At 43.1% G+C, this 27,904-nt stretch overlaps 1 protein-coding gene across 1 annotated transcript; it reads right to left on the bottom strand.

The window, feature by feature from the left end:
• Window positions 1–2,188: 2,188 nt before the first annotated feature.
• Window positions 2,189–26,330, bottom strand: LOC110538099 (ubiquitin-conjugating enzyme E2 Z). The gene is made up of 7 exons (XM_021624687.2): window positions 25,529–26,330; window positions 24,583–24,655; window positions 23,824–24,011; window positions 19,514–19,625; window positions 19,025–19,137; window positions 15,781–15,871; window positions 2,189–5,905 (listed from the first exon to the last, which is right to left on the bottom strand). The coding sequence occupies exons 1-7, from the start codon at window positions 25,963–25,965 to the stop codon at window positions 5,729–5,731; spliced, it is 1,191 nt and encodes a 396-aa protein (XP_021480362.2). The 5' UTR covers window positions 25,966–26,330; the 3' UTR covers window positions 2,189–5,728.
• Between the last annotated feature and the right edge of the window lie 1,574 nt (window positions 26,331–27,904).

Here is a 27,904-nt window from a genome sequence, read left to right as displayed (position 1 = left end):
CTCAGAATAGCCAACATTTCAACATTTCTCCAGTAGTCCCTTATCTCACATGATGGAATGCTCTCATTTTAGTCAAGTCTCACATGTAGCATAGATTAATGTAATTCCTGTGTATTGATATACAGAGTGAAGTTAAAGAGAGGCACAACTTTGGATTTAGAAGTTATTTTATCCAGTCTGATAAACACTGATAAACACTCCAAACTGCATACCCGACCGCTTGGAGGTATCTGCATGGTCCTAAAGCACACCGGAGCTCGTTTTGTATCTCATTCCAATCATAAAACTGGGGGGGGGGACAAAATGATTGGCACCCTTAATAAAGATTAACAAAAAAAGACTGCATAAAATAAATTATACAAATACTGAGCTACTGTATTTTGTATGCCCACATTTTTATTTTATACTAATAAAATTGCTCAGATAAAGAGATGATGTTTAACAAGTAATACTTTTTTCTCTCAAAAAGATAGGATCAAAATGATTGTCACCCATGTTTACAGTACCTTTCAATACCTCACCTTGCAAGGATGACGGCACTGAACCTTTAAAAAAAATGGAGAACACATTGGGACCATTCTTCCATACAGAATCGTTCCAGGTCATTGATATCCACTTATAGTCCATGTTCAGTTAAAACCACGAGTTTTCAATGGTGTTCAAATCCGGAGACTAAGATGGCCATTGCACAATTAAGATTTTGTGGTCAATTAACAATTTCTTTGTGGATTTTGTTGTGTCCTTGGGGTTATTGTGTTGCTGGAAGATCAAGTGTCAGCCTCCTGGCAGAGGCAACCAGGTTTTTAGCTAAAATGTCCTGGTACTGGGTAAAGTTCATGATGCCGTTGACCAAACATGGGCCCCAGGACCAGTGGAGACAAAATAGCCTCAAAACATCAAAGATCCACCACCATATTTTACAGCAGGTATTGGGTTCTTTTCTGCTTATGCACCCTAATTGACGCCAAGCTCAACACTGGTGTGCTGGCAGAGTGCGAACTATACCGTGACATTCAGGGGGCTCTCAATTTTCATCAAAGTACCTCCTACATTTGCAGGATACCTAGTCAGTTGCACAACTAAATGCATTCAACCGAAATGTGTCTTCCACATTTAACCCAATCCCTCTGAATCAGAGAGATGTGGGAGGGATTCCTTAATTGACATCCACGTCATCGGCGCCTGGGGAGAAATTATTGTTGGGAGTTAACTGCCTTGTCAAGGGCAGAACGGCAGATTCTTCCACCTTGCTGGCTCGGGGATTTGAACCAGCATCTTTGAATTTGGAGTGAACACAACCAATCTTACTGTCAAACAAAAAGTGTAATGACATTCAGCAATTGTCATTGGGTCTTCACTCTTGCACCCTGAATTAATTGATTTGTCTTGCTGACAGAAGGACCTTTTTTGTAAAAAGAAAAGTTGGGACACCAGAAAAGGGGCTGAGATACGGGACTGTCACGGGTGCAGCCACATAGGGAAAACATGGTTTAAACCATGACCGAGGTGGGGGTGTTCATTTAATTTGGAATAAGCATTTATTTTAATATTTACCACTGTCGCAGTACAAGTTACATTTTAACAAATAGGAGAATGGTTAAATTAGCATTCATTATTTAGAGACCCCCCCCAAAGTTTGACTTTGTTGCATTTAGGGGGACTCATGTCTCATTCAGGGGGTCTGAGTTTGCTAAATGGCATTGGCACTTGGATTGGAACCGATGAAAGGAAAAATAAGCTTTGACCACCGACACCAGTGGTGGGTTTGGTGACGAAATGCATAAGCAGAAAACAAACACATACCTACTGTAAAATATGGTGGTGGATCTTTGATGTTATGGGGCTATTTTGCTTTCACTGGTCCGACTGCATCGTGAACTTTACCCAGTACCAGGACATTTTAGCCAAAAACCTGGTTGCCTCTTGATTGACTTGGCCTCAAGTGGATCTTCCAGCAAAGACAATAACCCCAAGCACACATCAAAATCCACAAAGAAATTGTTAATTAACCACAAAAAGCAACATCATTTCAGAACTGACTACATATGGGACTTACGGGACTTGTAGTCCTCCTTGGTATTACCAACGCAACAGCGGCTGGGCTGAAGCCCTCAACTGAATGCCTATAAAATTCTCACTATTAATAATATAACACTTGCACTGAAACAGAATGCCACAGATCAAAATAGCCATTTGTATATTTTATTAGTATTTTTTTTTACATATACAATATAATGAAAACAGAAATTAAATCAGATGAAAATAGTTTTGCATAAACGTGGCAGTCAAAGTTTTGGGACTAATGCCTTGGCCTGGAACGTTGAGTCAAGGCCTAAAATGGGGCCCACATCTTGTCAACTCAAAAATGTAAACCATTCACTTACCATTGACTGAGACAGAATGAATGGCCATTAGAGTGTTGAACGCCCCTGTGGGAATGTACTGTAGAGCAGGATTTCCCAGACTCCGTCCTGGGGGCCACCCTCTGGGTGCACGTTTAGTTTTTTGCCATAGCAATAGACAGCTGATTCAAATAATCAAAGCTTGATGATGAGTTGGTTATTTGAATCAGCTGTGTAGTGCTGGGGCAAAAACCAAAATGTGCACCACAAGGGGGTGGGGGGGGGCGAGACAGAGTTTGGGGAAACCCTGTCGTAGAGCAGCAGCTCTGTGGCAGCTAGGTTTAGCAGCCCTGTACATTGCTGTTAGCCATCTAAGAAGCAATGTGGTCTACTCTACACCATCCCAAGTCCTAAATTCAATCTTGGGGAAAAGGTGCAGTATATTAGTGTCACACTCATCTCATAAGAAATTACATAGATTGAAGGTCGGACATACTATGAGACATCTAACGCAATGGGACTCAATACAAATGTTACTTATCTCATTGAGATGGCTGACAGATAAGGTATCCCCATTTGTAATTATTATATACTTTTACTATGTCATGGCCAACATTTATTCTAGAAGTTTACGCTTTACATAAGTCACTTCCTGAAAACATCTACATGGAAATCCATATCATTATGGATTGAAGATGCCTTAATAAAAGCGATTCAGTTTGAATCTCTGGGTTGGGGGCACAAACCCAAAATAAACCATCAGACAAGGGACACACTAGACGGGTCACATCAGAATGCTACAGGAATATACACACCAAACCATAACAAGGCTTCAAACTGACTGGTCGCTACACTGAGCATCTCACACCTAATCCTTTGCAGTGGAGCTGGCCAGTAGTATCTTTGCTTTAATATTTTCATTTGCAGTAGAGTCATACATTTGAAACATTTTTTTTCAAACTTTGCAAACAAAGTTAGCAGTACTCTCAAACATTAGATCTATTAAATCCAACATTTTTTCCTGTGAGAGGAAGTCCCAGTCCCTGTCGACTGAGAAGTGAGCAGAAATGCACCCAGATGGGAGGGAATAGAAAAACATGTCCATGAGAAGGAAAAGAAGGGTGTGGTCCAGTCCTGTTTGGGTGCCACTCTGCATTGGAGCTGGCCTCCTTAATTAGACAGTAGATTGTGGTCCAGACAGGCAATTACAATGCAAGAGGTTGTTGTATCCTGAGTGGGTAGTTCCAAAATGCAATAAAGACTGAAGACAGTATAATTATTTGTTGCATCTTGCTAGACAGGACTACAAACTAAAGTGACATGGTAGAGGTGTTTAGCCCCCTATCTGCTGAACAGCCGCTGAGGCCTCACTAGAGGTTATTGGTGAGCTGCCCAGGCTGATAGGCAATGTTTTGTGACACTTTGAAGGGGGACAATTCAGACTGAAAACAATTGTGGCTCGGGAAGAAGTCTCGATAAGGCTTAACGTCTTTCAAAGCGAGAATAAGAACTTCACATCAATATGAAAAAATAAGATTGACCCCTTACAGACAAGACCACTGTTTAGAACGGGTCATACGGTTTCTCATACTTTATCAAAAAAATCCTCAATCACTTGAAGTCCATTTGAAGTTTGTGTTGTCAGTGTTACTGCCAGGTTAGGTTTATATTGAACTTGTATCTTAAGACTGTTTCAACCTGTGGAACGCACTTCTGACACCATATATGTAAGCCAATGTAGAACATTTAGCGCTTAAAAACGGCCAAACCAACATAAAATCATTCTACAAACCAATCCACAGAAACCCATCGCAGGCGAAAACTCTCAATGAATGAAAGTTGTCACGGCATCGAAACAGGTGTCTGGTATTTATGTTACCATCATAAAACATTTCCCGTGGCTCGTTTGAAAATCCTGGTGGTGGCTTTCAGATGACTGAAAAGGTGACACCGTGGAGATCTAACAAACAGGTCTGTGCCTGTTTGGTACTGGCTGACTCCGCTATATAAAGCTGAAGAGGCACCAGTCCACTGCCTTCAATGAAAAATGCAATGTAAAACATGGCATTGGTTAAATGGGACAGGTCAAATGACAAATCCAGCTTTCTAAACGTTTTGTAGTGACCCCAAACCTAATGTCCATAGACTCCACCATTTAGCTTAAATGGAGATATTTGGATCCCTATTACTCTACCAGCATTTTAGCATCAGAGAAGAAAAACATCTCTTGAAGGTGAAATCCACAACACTACATACAGCTCAATGATAATCATGAACATCAAAGATTGAAATTTGTTTTCATGCAGAGAGAGAAAAAAAATAAAACTTTCCATGCAGGCTTTAGCAGTCAGTCAATGGAACATTTGAAGAAACTCCCCATAGACCACAATAAACTCTCTCGCTGTGCATATATACATTAGATATATTGGCACCCTCGAACGATTCACTATTTCTTCACAAATAAGTAGAGAGAAAAAAAAAACTTCACACGTAATTGTATCTGCAAAGGACCTAGAAATGTTATGAAACTGAAATTGATTTTTTTTAAAGTCAAAATATGGCCTGGACTGCATTATTGAAAATTCAAAAAACAATTTGGTTAGAGGCAAGTGATTGTGTAATTTATCCTCACTTGTCATAAGTTGCAAGTGCCTACAGGGTAAAAATGGCTATCCAACCAGTTCTGAAAATAAGAAATATTACAGTCTGTTCCACTGTAAAGTGCAAAGGTGCCAATATATGTGGCCGCAACTGTACATATTTTGTACTAGGCATTACTGGAGGTGTTTTTTATTTTTACTAATGCAATTCATTATGAATTCATAATGTAATTATGACTTGGTTCATAATTTTATTAAGTACTGTTCAGATTAAGGAAAGAACATGAGACAATGGGACTTTAGAAGTGGATAGTCTGAGGTGTGTGTACCAATGTATGAATGAATAGAAGTTTGGTGATTTGATTAAGACGACTGATGTGGTTGTACAGACTGTGAATATTGAGAATGGTCAATCTCAGATTCCACCGCTTCTTCCTAATCCAATCGGGCATGGGAAAACAAAGACAAAAAGGCAGAATCTATGACAAATTGCTTTCAAAGAAACAGTGTCCATTTCTACAAGCCAAACTCTCAACACCATCTAAGTGTAGACTGGCATTGTTAACTTACAACAGCTGGGGGAAACAAATTAAAAGGCAGTCATTGGGGGGGGGAGAAGGAAAAAGAACCAATCAAAACAGACATTAAGCTATCCCCTGCCTTTGTATCATAAGTGCTTCCTGAAATCAGGCCTTTCCCCTCAACATCTCACTTGAGCCAAAACCATCTTGCAAAAACAGAAAGGGGGAGACTGAAAAAGAAAGGTAGTGTGGCGCCATCTGGTGACTAAGGCTGGGAGCTGCCCTGGCTATCTGGGTCCGTGCCTGAGGAGCTGGTGTCAGAGTCTGAGTGGTCATCGTTGTCCTCCGGTGGGCACTTCTCCCGAATGCGCCTCTGGGTGGTGCTCAGGCGTGCCAATAGGCCCTGGTAGTCGAAGCGACCCCTCTTCTCCCCAAAAGGGTCCTGGAGGTGTGTAAGGAGAGAAAGAGTGTGTGGGATGTGCATCTCATATTTCAAATCTGAAATGTTCCACTGTTGTGGTGCAGGTTTATAGCATGTGGGAGCAGTGTATACTGTTATTTATCTAAAAAAATAAATGTATACATACATGCATAGAGATAATTTCTTTATATATGTTTGGACAACCTTCTGTAAACGGCGACAAATTATTTTGGCAATGAAGAGTCAGATGAACGTGGACAGTGGCATGTATTCATGGATGCCAAGGGAAGTCAGGCTTCCCAAAACATTCCAAGAAAAAAAATCCAACAGGTGTAGACCTTACAGTTAAATGCTTACTTACTTACTTACTTACAAGCCCTTAACCAACAATGCAGTTAAGAAAAATAGAGTTAACAACATATTTACTAACTAAAGTAAAATTAAAAAAAACAAAAACAATAATGAGGCTATATACAGGAACCACCGGTACCGGGTCAATGTGCGGAGGTACAGGTTAGTCGAAGTAAATTTGCACATGTAGGTAGGGGTCAAGTGACTACGCAGCAGTGTAGAAACTATTAAGGAGCCTTTTGGATCTAGACTTGGCACTCCGGTACTGCTTGCCGTGCTGTAGCAGAGAGAACAGTCTATGACTTGGGTGACTGGGGTCTGACAATTTTTTGGGCCTTCCTTTGACACAGCATAGTATATACAGTTGAAGTCAGAAGTTTACATACAAGTTTAAATGACTCCAACCTAAGTGTTTTTCAACCACTCCAAATTTCTTGTTAACAAACTATAGTTTTGGCAAGTCGGTTCGGTCATCTACTTTGTGCATGACAAGTCATTTTTCCAACAACTGTTTACAGAGATTATTTCACTATCACAATTCCAGTGGGTCAGAAGTGTACATACACTAAAGTTGACTGTGCCTTTAAACAGCTTGGAAAATTCCAGAAAATGAAGTCATGGCTTTAGAAGCTTCTGATAGGCTAATTGACATCATTTGAGTCAATTGGAGGTGTACCTGTGGATGACTTTCAAGGTCTACCTTCAAACTCAGTGCCTCTTTGCTTGACATCATGGGGAAATCAAAAGAAATCAGCCAAGACCTCAGAAAAACAATTGTAGACCTCCACAAGTCTGGTTTATCCTTGGGAGCAATTTCCAAACGCCTGAAGGTACCACGTTCATCTTTACAAACAATAGTACGCAAGTATAATCACCATGGGACCACGCAGCCGTCATACCGCTCAGGAAGGAGACACGTTCTGTCTCCTAGAGATGAACGTACTTTGGTGCGAAAAGTGCAAATCAATCCCAGAACAGCAGCAAAAGATCTTGAAGATGCTGGAGGAAACATGTAAAAAGTATGTATATCCACAGTAAAACAAGTCCTATATCGACATAACCTGAAAGGCTGCTCAGCAAGGAAGAAGCCACTGCTCCAAAACCGCCATAAAAACGCCAGACTACAGTTTGCAAATGCACATGGGGACAAAGATTGTACTTTTTGAAGAAATGTCCTCTGGTCTGATGAAACAAAAATAGAACTGATTGGCCATAATGACCATCGTTATGTTGGGAGGGAAAAGGGGATGCTTGCAAGCAGAAGAACACCATCCCAACCGTGAAGCACGGGGGTGGCAGCATCATGTTGTCAGGGTGCTTTGCTGCAGGAGGGACTGGTGCACTTCAAAATAGATGGCTTCATGAGGCAGGACAATTGTGGATATATTGAAGCAACATCTCAAGACATCAGTCAGGAAGTTAAAGCTTGGTTGCAAATGGGTCTTCCAAATGGACAATGACCCCAAACATACTTCCGAAGTTGTGGCAAAATGGCTTAAGGACAACAAAGTCAAGGTATTGGAGTGGCCATCACAAAGCCCTGACCTCAATCCTATAGAATATTTTTGGGCAGAACTGAAAAAGCTTGTGCGAGCAAGGAGGCCTACAAACCTGACTCAGTTACAACAGCTCTGTCAGGAGGAATGGGCCAAAATTCACCCAACTTATTGTGGGAAGCTTGTGGAAGGCTACCTGAAACGTTTGACCCAAGTTAAACAATTGAAAGGCAATGCTACCAAATACTAATTGAGTGCATGTAAACTTCTGACCCACTGGGAATGTGATTAAATAAATACAAGCTGAAATAAACCACTACTAATAATTTTGACATTTCACATTCTTAAAATAAAGTGGTGATCCTAACTGACCTAAAACAGGGAATTTTTACTAGGATTAAATGTCAGGAATTGTGAAAAACTGAGTATAAATGTATTTGGCTAAGGTGTATGTAAACCTCCGACTTCAACTGTACCTGGACGTGGATTATAACCTAAATGAGTTGGCAGTTAAAAATAAATGTTGACTTTAACTTATAGAAGACTGCATTAGTTTAACTCAGGGTTATAAAACATCCTGGGTGTTTTAGAACATCCTGTAGTTTAAATGTATTTGGCTTAGGTGTATGTACACTTATGACTTCAGCCAGTGAAATGTATTTTTTATTTTTACTAGATGAAAAATGGGACAGTAGTTGGGTCATTCAAATGTGCGAAACTCCGGCACTTCAATCATTCTTCTATTGGTATTATTATAATTTTTCAGAGGTTGTTCCCAGTATTAACTTTTTTATTTATGTTGCCTGTTTTTATTATTTTAATGATTTAAAAGGCTATATACAATAAAAATAAAAAAAACTGAAAAAGTTGGATGCATCAGTCCTTCTGGGAGATAGGTAGGTAGAGGAAGGAAGAGAGGATTCCTGTGATGGGGGTCTGTTCTAGGGGTGAACAGGCTGGGAGAAGGGCCCTGTCCAGAAGAACATCCTTGCACCTACACCTTAGACCAGGGGTGTCAAACTCAAATACCCAGTGGGCCAAAATGTAAAACCTGAACAAAGTCACGGGCCAACATTGAACAAATTAACCTTTTAATATGGACCCAAACAAGTTTTGCTTTAACATTGAATATGGAACAAGCATCGCTTATTACCATACAATATATAATTTAAGTGGAGACATGCAAAATCGAATTTCAAATGAAAAAACACAATGGCATTAATTTATTAAATAAATACAATTTAAATAAAAATTGTATGCCTCTTTTCTATTTGCAGCCTTCTGATTTAAATACCAAAATAAACTTTTTCCACTGGCTAATAATTTGACAAATAAAATGATAATAAATCAACCATTCAAGCCCATGCCTTGTAGCAAGAAAAGGTGCATAAAGAAAACGTTAATTATTGCACACTGGTCTAATCTGATGTGCCCAAGCCAGATACCTGGCATCTCTTCTTGGATGCTAGTTCATCAATGTCTGGGCTCAAGCTCTGAGCTGAAGAAATCCTCAGTATCGAGCGAAGATGTTCATCAGTCAGACGTCTCCTGTGAGTTGTTTTGGTCATCTTCATCGAGGAGAAAAGTTGCTCGCATAGATAAGTGCTGCCGAACATGGAGAGCATCTGAGCAGCTTGGGTGCGGAGCTGAGGCATTGTGTCAGGGATGAACCGTGGAAACTGTGCGGCGCCCACAGCATCATACTTTGACTTCAGCGTGTCGTTGCACTGGAGTTCAATCAGCTCCATTTGGATGTTGGTTGGTGCATTTTCCACATCAACTGCGAAGGGATTACTAAGCAGTTCAAACTTGCATTTCTGGGCATCGAAGTCGGCAAATCGCCGGCTAAACTCAGCGGCGAGAACACTGAGTTTTTCAGCAAACTGTGCGCATGGGAACACGGCGGTAGAGATCTGCGCTTTTATGGATTGGCAGCAGGGAAAATGGCAAGGGTTTCCTTGCAGCATCTGATTCTCCCACAGGCACAGTTTAGTTTTGAAGGCCCTCACTGCAGCGTACATGTCTGTGATGATGCGCCCCCGCCCCTGAAGCTGCAGGTTCAGCGCGTCGAGATGGCTCGAGATGTCACAGAGAAAGGCCAGCTCACACAGGAACTTTTGCTCCCGGAGCTCTGCTGTATCCTTCCCTTTGGTTTCCAGGAATTGACATATTTCCTCACGCAGCTCAAAACATCTGTTCAGTACTTTTCCTCTGCTTAGCCATCTCACCTCTGTGTGATACACAGATACACTGCGTATTCCGAACCACACTCCTCCAGAAAATATTTAAACTGGCGGTGATTTAGACCTTTGGCTCTTATAAAGTTAACTACCTGTGTTACTGTGGTCATAACATGTTCCATCTTTAGGGCTTTGGCACACAGTGCTTCCTGATGTATGATGCAGTGGTAAACAGTTAGCTCACCTGCACAGTTCTCTTCCCGCATCTTCTCCCGAACCATGCCCACCAGTCCACTCTTTTTACCGCACATCGCTGGCGCACCATCTGTCGTTAATCGAACGAGTTTATCCCACGGCAGCTTTATTTCAGTTACACATTTGGAAACCTCCTCAAAGACTTCCTTTCCTGTGGTTGTGCCATGCATTGATTTGAATCTTAATAGCTCCTCCGTAACACACAGATTTGAGTCCACTCCACGGATGAAGACTGACAGCTGAGCAGTATCAGATGCGTCGCAGCTCTCATCCACAGCGAGGGAGAACGCAACAAAATATTTTCCCTTTTCCATCAGCTGGTCATACAGATTGGTGGCAAGATCACATGTGCGATCAGCTACTGTGTTCCTGCTCAGGCTCACATTTGAAAATGCTTGTTTTTTCTCTGGGCATACGAGGTCACAAACCATCATGCACTTTTTCATGAACTCTCCCTCATTAAAGGGCCGGGCTGATTTTGCGATCTCTGCTGCCACTATATAACTAGCCTTTACAGCAGCCTCGCTTTGTGATGTGGCTTTTTTAAACATATTCTGTTGTGAAACCAAACTTATTTTCATCTCCTCTACTTTCTGGCTCCTTTGAGTCATGTCCAGGTCCTTGTATTTGTCATGGTGTTTCGTTTCAGTGTCGTCTAATGTTGTACTCCTTACTTACAGCCACGTTGACTCCACAAACAAGACAAACAGGTTTGTCTTTTACATACAGTGCCTTGCGAAAGTATTCGTCCCCCTTGAACTTTGCGACCTTTTGCCACATTTCAGGCTTCAAACATCAAGATATAAAACTGTATTTTTTTGTGAAGAATCAACAAGTGGGACACAATCATGAAGTGGAACGACATTTATTGGATATTTCAAACTTTTTTAACAAATCAAAAACTGAAAAATTGGGCGTGCAAAATTATTCAGCCCCCTTAAGTTAATACTTTGTAGCGCCACCTTTTGCTGCGATTACAGCTGTAAGTCGCTTGGGGTATGTCTCTATCAGTTTTGCACATCGAGAGACTGACATTTTATCCCATTCCTCCTTGCAAAACAGCTCGAGCTCAGTGAGGTTGGATGGAGAGCATTTGTGAACAGCAGTTTTCAGTTCTTTCCACAGATTCTCGATTGGATTCAGGTCTGGACTTTGACTTGGCCATTCTAACACCTGGATATGTTTATTTTTTAACCATTCCATTGTAGAGTTTGCTTTATGTTTTGAATCATTGTCTTGTTGGAAGACAAATCTCCGTCCCAGTCTCAGGTCTTTTGCAGACTCCATCAGGTTTTCTTCCAGAATGGTCCTGTATTTGGCTCCATCCATCTTCCCATCAATTTTAACCATCTTCCCTGTCCCTGCTGAAGAAAAGCAGGCCCAAACCATGATGCTGCCACCACCATGTTTGACAGTGGGGATGGTGTGTTCAGCTGTGTTGCTTTTACGCCTAACATAACGTTTTGCATTGTTGCCAAAAAGTTCAATTTTGGTTTCATCTGACCAGAGCACCTTCTTCCACATGTTTGGTGTGTCTCCCAGGTGGCTTGTGGCAAACTTTAAACAACACTTTTTATGGATATCTTTAAGAAATGGCTTTCTTCTTGCCACTCTTCCATAAAGGCCAGATTTGTGCAATATACGACTGATTGTTGTCCTATGGACAGAGTCTCCCACCTCAGCTGTAGATCTCTGCAGTTCATCCAGAGTGATCATGGGCCTCTTGGCTGCATCTCTGATCAGTCTTCTCCTTGTATGAGCTGAAAGTTTAGAGGGACGGCCAGGTCTTGGTAGATTTGCAGTGGTCTGATACTCCTTCCATTTCAATATTATCGCTTGCACAGTGCTCCTTGGGATGTTTAAAGCTTGGGAAATCTTTTTGTATCCGAATCCGGCTTTAAACTTCTTCACAAGAGTATCTCGGACCTGCCTGGTGTGTTCCTTGTTCTTCATGATGCTCTCTGCGCTTTTAACGGACCTCTGAGACTATCACAGTGCAGGTGCATTTATACGGAGACTTGATTACACACAGGTGGATTGTATTTATCATCATTAGTCATTTAGGTCAACATTGGATCATTCAGAGATCCTCACTGAACTTCTGGAGAGAGTTTGCTGCACTGAAAGTAAAGGGGCTGAATAATTTTGCACGCCCAATTTTTCAGTTTTTGATTTGTTAAAAAAGTTTGAAATATCCAATAAATGTCGTTCCACTTCATGATTGTGTCCCACTTCTTGTTGATTCTTCACAAAAAAATACAGTTTTATATCTTTATGTTTGAAGCCTGAAATGTGGCAAAAGGTCGCAAAGTTCAAGGGGGCCGAATACTTTCGCAAGGCACTGTATGTAAACAGATATTCTGCCTCCCACTTGTCCAGAAAGCTCCTGTTTTCTGCCTTTCTTTTTGCCATTTTTGGGAAGGGTTAGCTCGCTGACAGTTGTAGCTTCTATGTTGCTATGACTACTGTCACAGAGGAGAGAGCGTTTCTGGGTCCTGTCCTGATTGGCGCGCGAAAACAGCAGAGCATTATGGGATTCGTAGTATTAGTGGTGAATGCGCTGTATAATACCGGCGGGCCAGCTCTAGTAGTAATTTGGTATTGTCTCGCGGGCCAAATATAATTACCCCGCGGGCCAAATTTGGCCCACGGGCCAGAGTTTGACACCCATGCCTTAGACCCTTGTCTGAGAGGATTCCTGTGATGGTGTCTGTTCTAGGGGTTAACCAAAAGTAAAATATTCAGCGCTGTGGTACAGGATGCATTACAAAAGTGTATATAACTCATTCACTCTTCCTTGTAGGTCCTGGATGGCAGGAAGCTTGGCCCCAGTGATGTACTGGGCTGTACACTACCCTCTGTTGCACCTTACGGTCGGAGACCAAGCAGTTGCCATACCAGGCGGTGATGCAACAGGTCAGGATGCTCTCGATGGTGCAGCTGAAGAACTTTGAGGATCTGGGGACCGATGCCAAATCTTTTCAGTCTCCTGAGGGTGAAAATGTGTTGTCGTTCCCTCTTCACGACTGTCTTGGTGTGCTTGGACCATGATAGTTTGTTGGTGATGTGGACACCAAGGAACTTGAAGCTCTCAACTTGCTCCACTACAGCCCCGTCGATGTGAATGGGGTCGTGTTCGGCCCCCCTTATCCTGTAGTCCACGATCATCTCTTTTGTCTTACTCACATTGAGGGAGAGGTTGTTGCCAGGTCTCCGACCTCCTCCCTATATGCTGTCTCTTCGTTGGTGATCAGGCCTACCACCGTTATGTTATCAGCAAACTTGGTGTTGGAGTCGTGGGTGAACAGGGAGTACAGGAGGGAACTAAGCACGCACCCCATCAGGAAGTCTAGGATCCAGTTGCAGAGGGAGGTGTTTAGTCCCAGGGTTCTTAGCTTAATAATGAGCTTCGTGAGCACTATGGTGTTGAACGTGAGCTGTAGTCAACAAATAGCATTCCCACCTAGGTGTTCCTTTTGTCCAGGTAGGAAAGGGCAGTGTGGAGTGCGATTGTGTCATCAGCAAAATTTGCAAGAGACCGAATGTACCTCACCGGAGAAAGCATCTGAGAGCAAAACAGCACCCCTCTGTCTCCATGTGTAGGTCATCTATCTGATGCCGTCTGATCCAAAATATTATGACATTGTTGCCACCCATAGCATGGAATGCAAGGGAAGCCAGTGAGCATTTGGCCTCCCTTGATAAAAAAAAAAAAAGGTATAAAATAATAGCCAATCAGCGTTGAGCTAAACTGAGTGCACTCAACTGTGACAGGTCCTGGCACACCAATAATGACAAAAAGTGTCATGGGAAGTTGGCGTCACTTCTATCAAATTGCATGAAAAGCATACATCAACTTGAATTGTTGCATTTGGTTGTGGTCCTCTGCAGGCTAGCTAAAATGGTGTTTTTCCTAAATTAGTCATGGATGGTTTGACTTCATTCTCCTTACTGGCCAATGATTATGACAGCAATTATGATCCATTGTTTTATTTTACCCTTATTTAACGCGGCAAGTCAGTTAAGAACAAATTCTTGTTTTCAATGACGGCCTAGGAACTGTGGGTTAACTGCCTGTTCAGGGGCAGAACGACAGATTTGTACCTTGTCAGCTGGGGGGTTTAAACTTGCAACCTTCCGGTTACTAGTCCAACGCTCTAACCACTAGGCTACCCTGCCGCCCCAGGCCTGAGGGTTCAATACATAGAAGGCTAATGTTAACTAACTAAAGTTGCTCACAAAAGAAAGTTAAGCTAGCAAGTAAGCATTTTAACCAGGTAGCCTCGGACAAAACACACAAAAAAAACTGTACTGTATGACAGAGTTATAGACCGTTTTCGTCAACATGAATGAGATGGCATTGGCGTTTCTCTACAAGTTGGGTGAGTCAACATGTTATTTGTCTTTTTTACTTGCATGAACGCTCACACACACAGACGCACATACATCAGAACCATGGACAGCCACATTATTTTTCGACTAATGTGTTTTTGGTAGCTTTTAGTTGTCACTGTATTAGACTAAGCATGGGTGATTTGATGATGTTGAAATGGTGCTAGAATAGTGGAGGCAGCTCCTGTTTACTTTGCGACTTCAGTTAACTGTGGTTCTAAAATCAGTTGTTTAGTAGTCTGAAAATGGTGGAAACATTAACTTACATGACCTACAGCATGGTCATGCAACTGTTTGTTACATGCAATATGCCTTGTGGACTCCAACAGACAGAGTTTGCTCTCTGGTTTTGTGATGAAACAGACGGCGTGTTTAAATTTATTCTGCCACTGTCTTCTTATTGTCTCAGCCTTAGGCCTATCTATCACTGTCGCAAGGCATATGAACTAACAGGTTATAGAGCAAACAACGCAATTATCACAACACATTATAATCTTTCCCCCTCTGGCTTCCCCAGTGATTTTACCCACACAATGCTACTGCTTGTGGATGTCATTATTAAGTTTCTGTGTAAAGTTTGAAGGAAATTGCTAACTAGTGTTAGCACAGTTGCTAACCAGCATTAGCACAATGACTGGGTGTCTATGGTAATAGCTAGCATGCTAGCTGTTACCATAGACATCCAGTCATTGCTAGCTGTTACCACAGACGCCCAGTCATTGTGCTAATGTTAGTCTACATTGGCTCGCGAAACTACCTCCAACTTCCTTCATAATGAAAGCAGAAACATAGAAATGGTATCCACAAGTTCATCTGAGTCCAGGGAAGAAGATACAAGGTTTGACTGCCAAATCCTGAAGTATCCATTTAAACGTTTGGGCATGTACATCCCTCAGTCCTCTAACCCAGGGTTTCAAACGGTCATCAGGACCCAAATGGGTGCACATTTTGGTTTATGCCCTAACACTACACAGCTGATTAAAATTAAGGCTGGATGAATAGTTGATTATTTGAATCAGCTGTATAGTGCTAGGGAAAAAAACGTGTACCCCTTGAGGTCCCGAGAACCCAGTTTAGGAAACCCTGCTAGAACCCCAGGGAAGGTGCAGTGCATTAGTTATCAGGATGTGTGATGCATTATAACCTGTGTGTTCTGCTTCTCCAAGGTGCATAAAGAAACGTGTGTGTGTACACACACAGTGAATGAGGTCTCTGGCAATACCTGCATGTTCTGTCCCTGTTGGTGTAGTCTCTCTTTGCAGACCCCCTCGTAGAAGTCATAGTACTCCAGGAATGATTTCTCCATCACACTCCTGCAACACAGGAACAGGTTATTAACTACCCACAAAAACAAATGCTAAACAGCTACAATTGAAATGACTCACAATTGAAATGTGTGTGGGTTGTGGGTCAGTGGCTTTGAACATGTCTCTTGCAATCCCTTAAGGTTCAACTATATGCCTCATATACAATAAGGACATTAGACGTGGCCTGTAGCCTTCATTTGGAGTTCAGGCATATACAGTCCCTTCAGAAAGTATTCACACCCCTTGACTTTTTCCACATTTTGTTGCGTTACAAGTGGGGTTAAAATGGATTTACATTTATTTTTGACAATGATCTACACAATACTACATTTTATTATTGATGGAAAATAAAATAATATATTTTGATTAGATAAGTATTCAATCCCCTGAGTCAACACATTAGTCACATTTGGCAGCAAATACAGCTGTGAGTCTTTCTGGGTAAGTCTCTAAGAGCTTGGAAAACCTGGATTGTACAATATTTCCCATTATTTGTTTAAATTCTTCTTTGCAAGGCATTGGAAAACATCTCTGGTGTTTGTCGTTGAATCTATGCTTGAAATACACTGCTCGACTGAGACCGTACAGATAATTGTATGTATAGGTTACAGAGATGAGGTAGTCATTCAAAACTCATCTTAAATTATTCAAATCAAATTTGATTTGTCACATGCGCCAAATACAACAGGTGCAGACCTCCCAGTGAAATGCTTACTTACAAGCCCTTAACTCTTATTTTCTTAACTGCATTGTTGGATAAGAAAGTATTATATACATATAAAATAATAATAACATTAAAATAGAAAAACAAAATAACAGTAGAGAGGCGATATACAGGGGGTACCGGTACAGAGTCAATGTGCGGGGACACAGTTCAGTTGAGGTAATATGTAGGTAGAGGTAAAGTGACTATGCATGGATAATAGAGTAGCAGTAGCGTAAAAATGGTGGGGGACAATGCAAATAGTCCGGGTAGCTGTTCAGGAGTTATGGCTTGGGGGTAGAAGCTGTTAAGAAGCCTTTTGGACCTAGACTTGGCACTCCGGTACCGCTTTCCGAGAGAGAACAGTCTGACTAGGGTGGCTGGAATCTGACAATTTTTAGGGCCTTCCACCGACACTGCCTGGTATAGAGGTCCTGGGTGGCAGGAAGCTTGGCGCCAGTGATGTACGTACGCACAACGCTCTGTAGTGCCTTGTGGTCGGAGGCCAAGCAGTTGCCATACCAGGCAATGATGCAACCAGCCCAGATACTCTCGATGGTGCAGCTGTAGAACCTTTTGAGGATCTGAGCACCCATGCCAAATCTTTTCAGTCTCCTGAGGGAGAATAGGTTTTGTTGTGCCCTCTTCACAGCTGTCTTGGTGTGCTTGGACCATATTAGTTTGTTGGGGATGTGGACACCAAGGTACAAAGCTCTTAACCTGCCCCACTACAGCCCCATCGATGAGAATGGGGGCATGCTCAGTCCTTTTCCTGTAGTCCACAATCATCTCCTTTGTCTTGATCACGTTGAGGGAGAGGTTGTTATCCTGGCACTACAATGCCAGGTCTCTGACCTCCTCCCTATAGGCTGTCTCATCATTGTCGGTGATCAGGCCTACCACGGTTGTGTCGTCTGCAAACTTAATGATGGTGTTGCAGTCATGGGTGAATAGGGAGTACAGGAGGGGACTGAGCATGCACCCATGAGGAGAACCCGTATTGAGGATCAGCATGGCGGATGTGTTGTTACCTACCCTTACCACCTGGGGGCGGCCCACCAGGAAGTCCAGGATCCAGTTGCAGAGGGAGGTGTTTAGTCCCAGGGTCCTTAGCTTAGTGATGAGTTGAGGGCACTATGGTGTTGAACGCTGAGCTGTAGTCAATAAATAGCATTCTCACATAGGTGTTGCTTTTGTCCAGGTGGGAAAGAGCAGTGTGGAGTGCAACAGAGATTGCATCATCTGTTGATCTGTTGTGGCGGTATGCAAATTGGAGTGGGTCTAGGGTTTCTGGGATAAAGGTGATGTGAGCCATGACCAGCATTTCAAAGCACTTCATGGCTACAGATGTGAGTGCTACGGGTCGGTTGTCATTTAGGCAGGTCACCTTGGTGTTCTTGAGCACAGGGACAATGGTGGTCTGCTTGTTGGTATTACAGACTGTCAGGGACAGGTTGAAAATATCAGTGAAGACACTTGCCAGTTGGTCAGCGCATGCTCAGAGTACATGACCTGGTAATCCGTCTGGCCCTGTGGTCTTGTGAATGTTGACCTGTTTAAAGGTCTTGCGCACATCGGCTACGGAGAGCGTGATCACACAGAAGTTATTTAGCTCGTCTGGTAGGCTAGTGTCACTGGGCAGCTGGCGGCTGTGCTTCTCTTTGTAGTCTGTATTAGTTTGCAAGCCCTGCCACATCCAACGAGCGTCAGAGCCGGTGTAGTACGATTCAATCTTAGTCCTGTATTGGCGCTTTGCCTGTTTGATGGTTTGTCAAAGGATTTCTTATAAGCAGAATTTCTTATAAGCGTCCGGGTTAGAGTCCCGCTCCTTGAAAGCGGCAGCTCTACCCTTTAGCTCAGTGAGGATGTTGCCTGTAATCCATGGCTTCTGGTTGGGGTACATACTTATGTCACTGTGGGGACGACGTCATCGATGCACTTATTGATGAAGCCAGTGATGTGGTGTACTACTTAAATGCCATCGTAAGAATCCCGGAAGAAATTCCAGTCTGTGCTAGCAAAACAGTTCTGTAGCTTAGCATCTGATTCATCAATCATGCCAAACAATTATTACACACAGTAAGTCCATTCAACTTATTAAACAAATTACTCCTGAAGTTTAGGCTTGCCATAACAATGGGGTTGAACACTTATTGACTCAAGACATTTCAGCTTTTCATTTGTTTTTAATTTCTAAAAACATAATTCCACTGACATTATGGGTGGGGTAGTGTGTGTAGATCAGTGACACAAAATCAAAATGTAATCCATTTTAAACTCAGGCTGTAACAACAAAATGTAGAAAGCTTCAAGGTGTTTGAATACTTTCTGAAGAATTGTAGCTGGATCTAGACAATAGATGCCGTGGAACATTGATTCATCTCAACATCAGTCCACGTTTGAGATTTCAAGTCTCAAACTTTTATTTTGGAGTCAACAATCCAAGATTAACTCACCACAGGGCTTCTGGACAGGGCACCTTCCCATCCAGCATGTCACATACAGCCACGCGCATGGTCTCATGGCGGATGCACTCATTGTAGTTCTTGCTGTCCCCCGGATGTCTCTCCTGGCAAAGGGAGTGTCAGAGGGAGCAGATGTAAGGGGGACATTCAAGACACAAAAAGTGACACATCCCACACCGATTAGGTCAGTCTGTTGCTTTTCACAAACACGTTTACACAAACGTCTACAAATGGGGAAGAAATAGCAAACAACTAAATAGAAACATAGAACAGCTGAAGTCTTCTGTAAGTCAGACAACAGTCATATTATATCACAATATCATATGCCAAAAACACAGTAGCTTTGTTGATCAAAATGGCAGCATTTCTTCAGGGAACCAGATTCCCCATAAGGCAGTGGGATTTAACTGTATTCTGGGGATTATGGTTTGGCTTGCCAGCTAAATTAGAGGCCAACTTGCAAGTGTGCTATAGGCTTACCTGTTCAAAGCCTGGCTCGTTGTGGTAGGGGTTCTCAGTCATCAGGGACTGGATGGAGATCAGAACGGAGGAGATGCTTTGGGCTGGGCTCCATGCTGGCCCTGTCCAAGTCCTAGACAACAACCCAGAACAAAGAGGTTAAAGCACAAAAAATACAGGTCAGGAGCCCGCACACAAAGCAAAATATAAAGTTTAAGTTGTATATGAGCTACGGTGCTTCCCCCAAAGAAGTATTGTAGACTTAATAGTAGATCAACTTTGCACTCCCTGTAGGTTCCCGAGACTGACCAACACTACTATAAAGGGAAAGAGAGGAAGAATTTCAAAGCTGTTTCAAGGAGCCATAGGTGCAAAATAGAATTGTTCCTGTTCCCATGAAAGCTAAGGTAACTGAGCTAAACGACTACCGCCCAGCCCCGTAGCACTCACTTCCATCATCATGAAGTGCTTTGAGAGACTAGTCAGGGACCATATCACCTCCACCCTACCTGACAACCTAGACCCATTCCAATTTGCTTACCACCCCAATAGGTCCACAGACAACGCAATCGCAACCACACTACTCTAACCCATCTGGACAAGAAGAATACCTATGAGAATGCTGTTCATCGACAACAGCTCAGCATTTAACACCATAGTACCCTCCAAATTCGTCATCAAGCTCGAGACCCTGGGTCTCGACCCCACCCTGTGCAACTGGGTACTGGACTTCCTGACGGGTCGCCCCCAGGTGGTGAGGGTAGGTAACAACATCTCCACCCCGCTGATCCTCAACACTGGGGCCCCACAAGGGTGCGTTCTGAGCCCTCTCCTGTACTCCCTGTTCACCCACGACTGCTTGGCCACGCACGCCTCCAACTCAATCATCAAGTTTGCGGACAACACTACAGTGGTAGGCTTGATTACCAACAACAATGAGACGGCCTAGATTGAGGAGGTGAGTGCCCTCAGAGTATGGTGTCTGGAAAGGTTATTTCCCAGACACCATCAACGTCAACAAAACAAAGGAGATGATTGTGGACTTCAGGAAACAGCAGAGGGAGCACCCCCCTATCCACATCGACGGGACAATAGTGGAGAGGGTAGTAAGTTAAGTTCCTCGCCGTACACATCACAGACAAACTGAATTGGACCACCCACACGGACAGTGTGGTGAAGGCGCAGCAGCGCCTCTTCAAACTCAGGAGGCTGAAGAAATTCGGCTTGTCACCAAAAGCACACAAACTTCTACAGATATGCACAATCGAGAGCATCCTGTCGGGCTGTGTCACCGCCTGGTACGGCAACTGCTCCGCCCACAACCGTAAGGCTCTCCAGAGAGTAGTGAGGTCTGCACAACGCATCACCGGGGGCAAACTACCTGCCCTCCAGGACACCTACACCACCCGACGTCACAGGAAGGCCATAAAGATCATCAAGGACAACCACCCAAGGACAACCACCCAACCACCCGAGCCACTGACTGTTCACCCCGCTATCATCCAGAAGGCGAGGCCAGTACAGGTGCATCAAAGCAGGGACCGAGAGACTGAAAAACAGCTTCATCTCAAGGCCACCAGACTGTTAAACAGCCACCACTAACATTGAGTGGCTCCTGCCAACATACGACTCAACTAATAATGGAAATGTATGTAAAAATGTATCCCTAGCCACTTTAAACAATGCCACTTAATATAATGTTTACATACCCTACATTACTCATCTCATATGTATACTGTGGGGCAAAAAAATATTTAGTCAGCCACCAATTGTGCAAGTTCTCCCACTTAAAAATATGAGAGGCCTGTAATTTTCATCATAGGTACACTTCAACTATGACAGACAAAATTAGGAAAAAAAATCCAGAAAATCACATTGTAGGATTTTTAATGAATTTATTTGCAAATTACGGTGGAAAATAAGTATTTGGTCACCTTCAAACAAGCAAGATTTTTTGAACTTGTTATCAGTATAAAAGACACCTGTCCACAACCTCAAACAGTCACACTCCAAACACCACTATGGCCAAGACCAAAGAGCTGTCAAAGGACCCCAATAACAAAATTGTAGACCTGCACCAGGCTGGGAAGACTGAATCTGCAATAGGTAAGCAGCTTGGTTTGAAGAAATCAACTGTGGGAGCAATTATTAGGAAATGGAAGACATACAAGACCACTGATAATCTCCCTCGATCTGGGGTTCCACGCAAGATCTCACCCCGTGGGGTCAAAATGATCACAAGAACGGTGAGCAAAAATCCCAGAACCACACAGGGGGACCGAGTGAATGACCTGCAGAGAGCTGGGACCAAAGTAACAATGCCTACCATCAGTAACACACTACGCCGCCAGGGACTCAAATCATGCAGTGCCAGACGTGTCCCCCTGCTTAAGCCAGTACATGTTCAGGCCCGTCTGAAGTTTGCTAGAGAGCACTTGGATGATCCAGAAGAAGATTGGGAGAATTTCATCTGACCATATGACACCAAAATATAACTTTTTGGTAAAAACTCAACTTGTCGTGTTTGGAGCACAAAGAATGCTGAGTTGTATCCAAAGAACACCATAGCTACTGTGAAGCATGGGGGTGAAAACATGCTTTAGGGCTGTTTTTCTGCAATGGGACCAGGACGACTGATCCGTGTAAAGGAAAGAATGAATGGGCCCATGTATCATGAGATTTTGAGTGAAGACCTCCTTCCATCAGCAAGGGCATTGAAGATGAAACGTGGCTGGGTCTTTCAGCATGAAAATGATCCCAAACACACCGCCCGGGCGACGAAGGAGTGGCTTCGTAAGAAGCATTTTAAGGTCCTGGAGCGGCCTAGCCAGTCTCCAGATCTCAACCCCATAGAAAATCTTTGGAGGGAGTTGAAAGTCCGTGTTGCCCAGCAACAGCCCCAAAACATCACTGCTCTAGAGGAGATCTGCATGGAGGAATGGGCCAAAATACCAGCAACAGAGTGTGAAAACCTTGTGAAGACTAAAAGAAAACGTTTGACCTCTGTCATTGCCAACAATGGATATATAAAGTATTGAGATAAACTTTTGTTATTGACCAAATACTTATTTTCCACCATAATTTGCAAATAAATTCATTAAAAATCCTACAAAGTGATTTTCTGGATTTTTCCCCCTCATTTTGTCTGTCATAGTTGAAGTGTACCTATGATGAAAATTACAAGCCTCTCATCTTTTTAAGTGGGGGAATTTGCACAATTGGTGGCTGACTAAATACTTTTTTGCCCCACTGTATGTATATACTGTACTCATTTAAACTGCTGCATCTACTGCATCTTGCCATCTTTATGTAATACATGCATCACTAGCCACTTTAAACCAAGCCACTTTATGTTTATATACCCTACATTACTCATCTCATATGTATATTCTGTACTCAATGCCATCTACTGCATCTTGCCTATGCCGTTCTGTACCATCACTCATATCTTTATGTACATATTCTTTATCCCTTTACACTTGTGTGTATAAGGTAGTAGTTGTGGAATTGTTAGGTTAGATTACTCGTTGGTTATTACTGCATTGTCGGAACTAGAAGCACAAGCATTTCGCTACACTCGCATTAACATCTGCTAACCATGTGTATGTCACAAATAAAATTTGATTTGAATTACGATACATGGGCACATTATTCCAATATATTTTTTTGTTGTGTACTATTGAAAGCAGGAGAATGATGGCATCGCATCTTCTGGGACAAAGTCACACACATCGACAGTGAGGGGCCCCCTGGGAGGATGTGCTGAAATGCAAGAAATGATCTGCGTCTCTATATAGAGAGCTGCCATAAATAGCCATGTTCTGCCAAAGAATGACCCCTTACAGTTGTGGTCAGACCAGGTAGGCTTGAGTAATACAGAAGCACTTGCAACTATTGGGCAGTACTGTCTGCTGTTTTTCATTCTCTGTGTTTAATTGCAGGTCTCATTTTAAATCTATTTAACTAGGCAAGTCAGTTAAGAACAAATTCTTATTTACAATGACAGCCTAGGAACAATGGGTTAACTGCCTTGTTCAGGGGCAGAAGGACAGATTTTTACCTAGTCAGCTCGGGGATTCAATCTAGCAACCCTTCGGTTACTGGCCCAATGCTCTAACCACTAGGCTACCTTCCGCCCCACATCCCACTATGTATATAGTTTGTAAGAGCTACTATTCTATGGGTCTGGGTTTAAAAGGTTGACTGCTGAATGCCTTGTCCCATTTCAACCCCTAGTCACCCCCTCCCCTAGTTAGAAAGGGAAATGGGCATAGATGTATGGGTTGCTCAGGTGCAGCAGGTTTCCCCTGAGCTGCAGGGCCCTGGCTTACCCGAGGATGCTGAGGCATACTTTGCCATTACGGTAAAAGTTGGGGTTGAAGCGCACAGTGTTTTGGCCGGTGGTGATGAGCTTGACCCGTGGGGGGTGGATGGGGTAGTCCGGGGGGCAGCGGAACAGGAAGAGGAAGAAGCCTCCCTCGTAGGGCGTGTCGAAGGGTCCTGTGATGAGGGCATGGATCTGAGGAGGGAAGACTAGAGTCAGGACTAATATTTAGTGAGGGTGTTGATGCGATGAATTTCTCCATTATCCTCATAATAGTTGTGCAGAACACTAATTCCAAGATGGCTGCTGTTCCTCTTGCCACAGCAAAAGTTCTTCAATGGCTGTATTGTTTGTTTAGTATGTCCAATTTCATGGATTTTGGGGGATTTAGTACAAACATATAGTCTGTGGGTTATAAAGTAAATTGGGGCCTGACAAAAGAAAATGAACAATTGATTTAAAGAAGGATCCCCCCACACAACTTGAGCCTGGGATAGGAGTTGCTTTAACTGTAACTCTGCATCAACATTTGAAGGACAGCCCCTGTATTAAAAGTCCCATATTGTATTGTTTGTTACACCAGTCAAACACTTCACAGTCTGGCTAGCTAAACGTAGCACAGTAAGGTCAAAGGCTCATATTTCAACATCATAGCCAAATGACAATGGCCATTGATGAAACTCGCATTGCTGTCTGACTTTGTACAGTTGTACCAGAACAGACCCGGTGGACCTAGGGAGTGGTGGTGGAAGTCCGTGAGCTTTACCTTAGTCATGTCGTGAGGGTCAGGAACCACAAACATACCCGGGGGAGGCTCCTTATAGATGGACATTATATCCCTGAGGAGAGAGTAAGGCGGCAAACTTAAGAAAAGATGCTAATACACAATGATAGCAGCCTGGTCCCAGATCTGTTAGTGCTCTTGCCTACTTGGCATGATTAGCACAAGCAGACTGGCACTAGGGGCAAAACATTTTAAGAGACAAGTGGCACCTTTTATGTCAACAATGTAATGTTGACAATGTTGTGTTAATACTTTTCATAATATAAGGTCAATATATTAATTACAGAGTCACATCATAGTAAGCAAATGGATTGACACGTTATGACATCAGTAAGTCTGACCAATCAATACTAACTATTGGCCTAACTAGTAGCGTAAGTAACCATTTTCTTACAGGATTTACCCCAGTGTTTCACCCAAAAGGCTGACTTTTCTGTTTCCATCTATACGGGCCATCTATAAGGTGCCAAAACCGTACTGCAAGCAACACGTTAAAGTTCAGACAGTGTCGAGGCTCTTATCAAAACTCCCCGATACAGTAGACGCCTTCCAATGACTCATGTGTAATGTCATGGAACTGAGTCATGATCATAGACTTTTTTTAAATAAACCAGGCAAGTCAGTTAGGAACAAATTCCTATTTACAATGACGCCTACCGGGGTTACAGTGGGTTAACTGCCTTGTTCAAGGGTAGAACTACAGATTTGTACCTTGTCAGATCAGGTATTCGATCCAGCAACCTTTCAGTTACTTACCCAACGCTCTACCACTAGGCCGTATGCAACACTGGTGTTAGCAAAAAGTAACATTTATAGTCACAAAAACACGTGTGATATGGTTCTTTCGTTTTCAGACAGCATGGAACCACATTCAATATGTTGTAACAGGCAAGCCCACCAGTGTATATCTGGATACTCAGATGTTTACCTTTTGATTCGGAGAATGCATTGCTGGGACGTCTTCTCGTTGTCCCAGTCGGTACTTAGTGTTGGGTCCCAGGACGTTGCATGAATTTGGGACAAGAGGCCTGCTCCGGCCACCCCCAAACCGATACCGCCTGGCAGAGCATTGGTGGCCGAGTAGAGGGGTATTGGAATGGCAGAGCCCACTACAGCGCTAAGAACACCTGCACCTCCAAACCCGCTCCCAGTCACCACGGTTGAGGTGGTTGTGGCTCCAGGGGACATGACAGCTAGGCCAGTCTCTGCGGCCGCTGCAGGAGGTGGTGAGGCCAGGTTAGCTCCACTCGTCGAGTGGCCCGGCAGAGAATTACCCAAACTAGGTAACAACGGAGCTCCATTTCCCTGACTACCAACACCTAACCCAATTTCACCATTAGCAACCTCTCCTACGCTATCCGCCATTGTAAATTAACACTTGTTCAGGTTACAGCTAGCTAGCTTGCTAGCTACAGTTATTGACAGTTGTCGATACAGCAGTTTCTTGTTTGAGTCCGTCCTCACGCAGTCGGTAAATGAGGAAGACGAGCAAGGAGAGGCGAAGATGAGAAAAAGCGCTCCCACGGCATTGTATGCCTTTCTTCTCGCGTCCAAAAGTAGCTAATCGCGTTTAGCTATGTCATATAAAACTACAAACAGTCAGTCGAAAAGTTAACGCTATAATATATTACCCGTCACAAATTCTCAGTTTGCCAGTCATCAACGCAGTTTGCGGATTCAGCCTGTTTATCGGTTAGCTTTTTCTTCTGTTTTCCATAACCACTTCCTCCCCACAGCACAGAATACCTTTACTGCCACCTGGCGGCGATCATCGGAATTGTAGTTGGACTCTACGTCCATGTAATGAGGCTGTCAGGGTTAGTAGCAACATAAAGCGGTAGGTCTACAACAGTGGAGGCTGTTGAGGGGAGAACAGCTCATAATAATGGCTCGAATGGAGTCAATGGAATGGTAACAAACACAAAGAAAGTACATCTTTGATGTGTTTGATGCCATTTCATGGACTCCATTCCAGCCCTTGCTATGAGCCGTCCTCCCCTCAGCAGCCTCCACTGGCCTACAGTCAGTATTTTACAGTTTCTTTACAACACCATACAATGGAAGTCGGATGTTTACATACACTTAGGTTGGAGTAATTAAAACTCGTTTTTCAACCACTCCACAAATTTCTTGTTAACAAACTATAGTTTTGGCAAGTCGGTTAGGACATCTACTTTGGGCATGACAAGTCATTTTTCCAACAATTATTTACAGACAGATTATTTCCCAAAATTCACTGTATTCACAGCTTGGAAAATTGCAGAAAACTATGTCATGGCTTTTGAAGCGTATGATAGTCTAATTGACATCATCTGAGTCAATTGAAGGTGTATCTGTGGATGTATTTCAAGGCCTACCTTCAAACTCAGTGCCTCTTTGCTTGACATCATGGGAAAATCAAAAGAAATCAGTCAAGACCTCAGAAAACAAAATTGACCTCCACAAGTCTGGTTCATACTTAGGAGCAATTTCCACTCGCCTGAAGGTTCCACATTCATCTATACAAACAATAGTACGCAAGAATAAACACCATGGGACCACGCAGTCGTCATACCGCTCATCTCCTAGAGATGAACGTACTTTGGTGCGAAAAGTGCAAATCAATCCCAGAACAACAGCAAAGGACCCTGTGAAGATGCTGGAGGAAACAGGTACAAAATGATCTATATCCACAGTAAAACGAGTCCTATATCGACATAACCTGAATGGCCTCTCAGCAAGGAAGAGGCCACTGCTCCAAAACCGCCATAAAGAAGCCAGACTACAGTTTGCAACTGCACATGGGGACAAAGATTGTACTTTTTGGAGAAATGACCTCTGGTCTGATGAAACAAATATAGAACAGTTTGGCCATAATGACCATTGTTATGTTTTGAGGAAAAGGGGGATGCTTGCAAGCCGAAGAACACCATCCCAACCGTGAAGCACAGGGGTGGCAGCATCATGTTGTGGGGGTGCTTTGCTGCAGGAGGAACTGGTGCAATTCACAAAATAGATGGCATCATGAGGGAGGAAAATTGTGTGGATATATTTAAGCAACGTCTCAAGACATCAGAAGTTAAAGGTTGGTCGCAATTGGGTCTTCCAAATGGACAATGACCCGAAGCATACTTCCGAAGTTGTGGCAAAATGGCTTAAGGACAACAAAGTCAAGGTATTTGAGTGGCCATCACAAAGCCCTGACCTCAATCCTATAGAATTGGGCAAAACTGAAAAAGCGTGTGCGAGCAAGGAGGCCTACAAACCTGACTCAGTTACACCAGCTCTGTCAGGAGGAATGGGCCAAAATTCACCCAACTTATTG

This window comes from Oncorhynchus mykiss, chromosome 12 (assembly GCF_013265735.2).
Source record: "Oncorhynchus mykiss isolate Arlee chromosome 12, USDA_OmykA_1.1, whole genome shotgun sequence".
Classification (NCBI taxonomy): domain Eukaryota; kingdom Metazoa; phylum Chordata; class Actinopteri; order Salmoniformes; family Salmonidae; genus Oncorhynchus; species Oncorhynchus mykiss.
This window is presented reverse-complemented; position numbering and strand designations above follow the sequence as displayed.

Excerpts from the sequence above, each read along its gene's own strand:
- LOC110538099 (XM_021624687.2), bottom strand. The coding sequence starts at position 25,965 with ATGGCGGATAGCGTAGGAGAGGTTGCTAATGGTGAAATTGGGTTAGGT. Across the intron at positions 24,012-24,582 it reads ACCCTCACGACATGACTAAG|ATCCATGCCCTCATCACAGG; the intron begins GTAAAGCTCACG and ends TTCCCTCCTCAG. Across the intron at positions 15,872-19,024 it reads CCCTGTCCAGAAGCCCTGTG|GAGTGTGATGGAGAAATCAT; the intron begins GTGAGTTAATCT and ends CCTGTGTTGCAG.